At 41.5% G+C, this 6024-nt stretch overlaps 1 protein-coding gene across 1 annotated transcript; it reads right to left on the reverse strand.

Moving 5' to 3' along the window:
- Positions 1-3904: 3904 nt before the first annotated feature.
- Positions 3905-5643, reverse strand: LOC104531833 (serine/threonine-protein phosphatase 6 regulatory subunit 2-like; the record flags this gene model as incomplete). Its single annotated transcript, XM_010176843.1, has 3 exons — positions 3905-3969; positions 4585-4788; positions 5491-5643. Coding segments are annotated over 3 exons (422 nt in total), but the record flags the coding sequence as incomplete, so codon positions are not given.
- Positions 5644-6024: the final 381 nt, after the last annotated feature.

Below are 6024 nucleotides of genomic sequence, written 5' to 3' on the forward strand. Positions count from 1 at the left end.
CTCCTACTGGCCACACTGGTGCTGATCCAGAAATATTGAGAGGGGAGGGATCACTCAGTTCCAGTGCACCAGAGAACACTTAAGCCAGGCACAAGGAGTGAGCTAACTGGGTGCACTGGAAGTGCAGTGCAGAAATGAATAATCTGGTTATGATTTTCACTAAAGAAAACTCTCAGCAATAAGAATTTACAGCACTACTACTGAAAAAGCTTTTGAATTTTACTTGCAATTGAAGTATTAAGCAGATGAATTGAAGAGAACAAAAGACACTCATCTACAACCACCAGATTTCTCCCTTGCAATAAAACAAGTCCAAGAAGCTAACGCTAAGTCCAAGCAGTCTTTAAGTCGCTTCTCTTTGAATCTTCATTGGTTCTCCTTCACTGGATAGCAAAGCAGCAATCTAAAAATCAGGGGATGAAAAGTCAGAAACAATTCCACTTCCCACAATATCCAAAGAAGGACTGATGAGATTTGGGAAGAAAAATGTAAATCCTAATACAGGGGAGAAATTTCACCGCATTTAGAAACAGCATTTCTGCCTTTAAACCTGCAGGTGCTGAAAAGAAGCTCAGACAAAACTCTGACACACAATACTAATATTCATTGGAACATTATTCACATGAATGTAGCCCAAGTCCTGAAGTCAAATTCAGAGATAATTACTTCTTGATGTAGCCCAAGGAGAGTGCAAGGTGAACTTAAGCCACCACAAATAAAACTGGTGGGTCAGAATGAAACTAAACAAAAATAAACCCCTTACAAACAGGATGAGAAGTTCCCACCATGTTACTAAGTCTCCAGGTGTAACACAAAGCTTTCTCTCTGAGACACTAACAGAGCCAACACATAATAAAGATTTTCACTTTTCCTTAAGTGAGAGGAAGACACTAAATACATCAGAGTTAATTCTGAGTGCTCGTGTAAACTCTTCCCTACCCTTGCTGGGGCATTTGGGGTGGCAGTCAAAGCTGCGAGGTTGGATACAGCAAAACCATCAGACAGCAGCAGCTCTCCCCATCCATCACAGGCACTTACAGCTACATTGAAAAGCTTTTTTTCTTTCTTTACCACCCTCACATCCCTTGAATAGTGTAATCATCACTGGGGGATGAGAAGCTCAACATGAGGCGGCACCGTGCGCTGGCAGCACAGAGGCCAATAACCGTGTCCTGGGCTGCACCCAGAGCAGCGTGGGCAGCAGGTGGAGGGAGGGGATTCTGCCCCTCTGCTCCGCTCTCCTCAGACCCCACCTGCAGTGCTGCCTCCAGTGCTGGGGCCACCAACAGCACAAGGACATGGAGCTACTGGAGCCAGTGCAGAGGAGGCCACCAGAGGAGGATGATGCGAGGGCTGGAGCAGCTCTGCTGTGAGGACAGGCTGAGAGAGTTGGGGCTGTTCAGCCTGGAGAAGAGAAGGCTCCGGGGAGACCTTCTAGTGGCCTCCCAGTACCTGAAGGGGCTCCAGGAAGGCTGGGGAGGGACTTTGGCCAAGGGCAGGGAGTGACAGGACAAGGGGTGATGGCTTGAAAGTGGCAGAGGGGAGATGGAGCTGAGATGTGAGGAAGAAATTGTTTGGTGTGAGGGTGGTGAGCCAGTGTCCCAGGTTGTCCAGAGAAGCTGTGGCTGCTCCTCCCTGGAAGTGTTTGTGGCCAGGTTGGATGAGGCTTTGAGCAACCTGGTATAGTGGAAGGTGACCCTGCTGCTGGCAGGGGGGTTGGAACTGGAGGAGCTTTCAGGTCCCTTCCAACCCAACCCAGACTGTGATCACCTCCTGAATCTCTATAAATGGTAAGATTCTACTGAAAGTATCTCGTGCTTTCTCCTAATGCTGGAGCTGAACACACAGAGGTGAAGAGACAAGATGGTTTTGGAAAAAAAAACCTGTCCTACCCCTCCACATGTTCCTTTACGAAAATCCACAGCACAAAGCCAATACAAATTGTATCTGTACATGTGTCCTGCAGTAAGGTCAGCACCTGAACCCCAGATTCAGGGCTTAGAGCTGTTGGAACGAGCCCTGACATGGTCAGCAGCACCATCCTACTGCTCCCAATAAAAATGGCTGTTTTCCAGCAAACCCCAAAGCTTGGCTTTCTCAAAAATTGAATGTGTATGGTGATAAAAGCAGCCTACAGTGATGTTGCATCTGTCTTCTCCGACTGTGTGCTCCAGGAGGACCAACACAACACTTATTCTGAGCAGTCCTTAACACGCTGCTGGAACACAGGCAGCAAACATGCAAAATTAACTTTTATTTCAACACTTTCAAATGTTTTTTAGCAACCAGGCCACAATTAGTGCTTACTACATTTATGTGAGTGAGAAGGCAAAAAAAAGACGTGCTACAGTAAACTGTTGTTTCCTGTCAACTCACATCGATGACCAGTCTTACTGTATTTTAAATTCTAATTACCTAGGCAGATCAAATGGACTGCAGCAAAAGAATTAGCTGGGTTACCTAGAAGTTCAGTTCTAGTTGTTACAAAGTCCTTTATCACAAACACATGGAATAACTAAAACAGAAGAGAACTCAAGGAGAAATTCCATCTCCCAACAGGAAAATCTATCACCACCATCCTTGCTGATGATGTAATTCCCAAGCTCTCCATGTGGAATCCCTGACCCTGGGGTTTCAACACTTGACTCTTCACTGAGTACCTACAATAACTTTCCTATAACATCAAATTTAAAGCCCACCATCTGAGATATCTTTGGTTAACTCAGTATTTTTTTCTTGCCATTCAAATTCTTTCCAGTGTGGTGACTGGAACTATTTGGCATTAAATATATATGAGCTCTAGTTCGTATCTAATTTAATTAGGAAAACTCTCAAGCAGCAACCACAGATATTTCTGTTACCTACAGAACTGTGCACAATGATAGCTGTGCAATAAAACTATCAGCAAAATTCGTTATCCCAAAGGGTTGCAAGCCCATTTGTAAGCCCAAGGGGTTGCAAGAGGGGAAAAAAAACAAACAAGCAAACAAAAAACCCAACCCAAACCAAACCAAAAAATCAAACCAAAACCCAACCCACCAATTATGGCCTGACAGTAAGCCTAAAATAATTACAGTGGGATTACAAAGCACTTTGAAGTCATAAGGAGCTCAAAATAGTGAGGGAGGACCAAAACATTGAGATGGACAAAGAAACAGAAGCCTAAATAATGTATCAGCTTTAATATGTTTTAGGTTTTTTTAATTATTTAGTTCTTATAATCAGTGCAGTTAGGGAGAAATCTAAGTGAGGTAAGTAATTTCTAATCTAAGAAAATAAAGTTAGAATATGAAATGTGGGGCAAATCTGGGGCAAAAATGCTTGCCCACATCAGCTTCCATGCAGTTACTCACTCTAGGGATAATAGAATTATAGATTTTTTAAAAGGTTAATATGCTATGTAACTAATTTCATGAGAAAGCAAGAAAGAACCACACTGTGTATTTGGGTTGAGATGTTATCAGCATCTGAAAAAAAAAAAAATCATGCTTTCAAATGATTTGCCTATTTGGTGAATTTACTTTTTAACATGTATGATGATGAGGTGCTCAGAGATCTGGTGTAGCAGTGGACAGGTACGGTTGGACTCGATGATCTCAAAGGTCTTTCCCAACCAAACAATTCTTTGATTCTATGAAATAATCCTAATTCCAAATCACAACTGAAATCCCAATCATTTTAGACACCATTAAATTGTAAATCATAGAATCATAGAATGGTTTGGATTGGAAGGGACCTAAAAGATCATCTAGTTCCAATCCCCATGGATCCAAAATGTTAAAAGAATATCCAAATAGTGATAATCCTATAGATAAATGATCCAAATAGTTAAAAGAATATTTCAAAGCAATATTTAAAATCTGCTGCCCTTGAACAAGGGCTTTCTGAACCCAAAATCCCTTACTGTATCTTGTCGTTGGCTTCCCAGGCATCCAATATCCTTTGCACGAGGCAGCATTTCTGGAACAGCTAAAAGGGGAAAAAAAAAGAGAGCTAGGAAGAACAATTCAGAAGTTTGCCAAAGGAAGACTCATGCCTCAGGAAGTCTGTTCTGAACTGGAGTTACTTTTGTTCATTCCTTCACTCCGACTGAACAAGAACTTAAAGTTCAGCATTTATCTTCCCCCAGGGCTCAAGTTTCTTCTTTCTCAATTTTTTTTACTCAGAAGCTCTAGGGAAAACAGCAATACCTAGAAACACCTTCATGCTGCTTTTGGGCCTCATGTGAGCAGCAATGCAGAATATTGCTGTCATTTTACCAATTTCATCATCAGGGCTGCAACACAGAAGCTAAAATGTAGTTTGCTGGTTGTAGTTATTATTTTTTTTAGCCCAAAGTTTATATGCATCTTTATTAAAATATAAATAAATAGGAAGCCCATTAAATGAAATGGGTGGTATGTTTATTTTGTAATTGGATCCTAAAGATACAAAACCCAATACACTTCCATCCAGAATTGCCACAAGTTATATCTAGACCCTTTGAAATAAACTCCATGCCCTTGAACATGCTATTTTCTTGTTAATGAATATTCATGTTGAACCAATCAGTCTAAAATTCTCAGGTGACACGACCAGACTTACATGAGTAACCATGATATTCTCGGTATTGTTTTCTGGAGTCTCTGAGTTCTCTGTGGCCACATTTCCATTCAGCACCTCTTCTTTGCTCTCTAGGTCATTAGTAGTAGTTTTTCCCTCTTGCACAGAGTGTGAGAGAATAGCTGCTATAGACAATTCCACTTGGAAATGCAAAAAGTTATTCCATGTGTATTTAAAAAATAAGTCCTGGAACAAAATGAGAAAAAAAAATCACTCTAGATACATATTCCCATTCTTAACTATCAAATGATATGAGAACAGTGCCTGACTAGTTGTTTAATCAGCAATTCCACTAAAAAACATTATTTATATGCTGCAGTATCTGCTTATAGCTGCATGTGCCCTGTTTGCTTTGCTGTAATCGATACCTTCCAATAAACTGAGCACACTGGAAATCCTCTCGTACACAGACACACTAAAAAAAAGGGGTTATCTCTTCTGTGGCTGACTTAATCACAAGAAACATATTAACTCAATAATTTCAAAGTATAAAAATAATTTTCTGAAAGACTGCCCAGACTGTAGTGGCAGTTTTCAGAACAGGTCCCTGCTCACAGCTAGAGAAAAAGCTCAGGTCTCGGGAGAGTTGAGAAACCCAACATACCCAAGCTTCCTCAAAACCAGAGTACTCTGCACACACATGATGGAACTACTGGAACAATAAATGTGAAGCATGAGGTTCAGTTCAAAATACCAAGTGATGACACTTGTATGACAAAAGCTCTTCTGAGGATGGATGTTCCTGCTTTCAGCAGATCAGAAAAACAGACACTGGCACACGTGAACCAAACCAGCTCGCACTGAACAGACAGAAGGGAAAGCAAAACTGTTCCCAGGGCAAAGTGATTCCCCCTCTCCCCAGTCACAGCATCACACTGGTTTACTCACAAGTAATAAATTCATGGTACTGAGTCTGCATAGTTCCTGATTAATACTGGGAGTGTTTGTGTGGAGCAGAGCAGCTATTAGACGAGATCCATGAAGACGAGCGTTCCCCAGTGGCTCCTCCAAGACACCGATTGTAGTTAGGATTGCTGTTTTCTGTCAGAGAAACAGATAACGAGCACCAACACCAAGATCAGCGTGTCCTTGGCTAGAGATGGACAATGATTTGACTAAACAACTAGTTCACTGTGTAAACATTCTCTGCAGGTCTACTTAAACCTTCTTCCCACAGACAGGACAGTGCTGTGTGACACTGTGAGACTCGCACTTCCAAAACTGAAGATTAAAATCAAAATATCCACTAAATAAAAGTTCCTTTTCACCCCTTAACCATCTTCACAAAAGCCACCAGTCCCAACATGGCTCTGTTTCTTGGCTTTATTTGAATACACTGTACTGGCTTGCAATTCCTACTGGCCAGTTCTTAAGCACCTGAATTATTAACCTTAAGCATGAGTTGTTCTTCAGAAGAAACCT

Source organism: Antrostomus carolinensis, unplaced genomic scaffold (genome assembly GCF_000700745.2).
Source record: "Antrostomus carolinensis isolate BGI_N321 unplaced genomic scaffold, ASM70074v2 Scaffold15121, whole genome shotgun sequence".
In the NCBI taxonomy this organism is placed as follows: domain Eukaryota; kingdom Metazoa; phylum Chordata; class Aves; order Caprimulgiformes; family Caprimulgidae; genus Antrostomus; species Antrostomus carolinensis.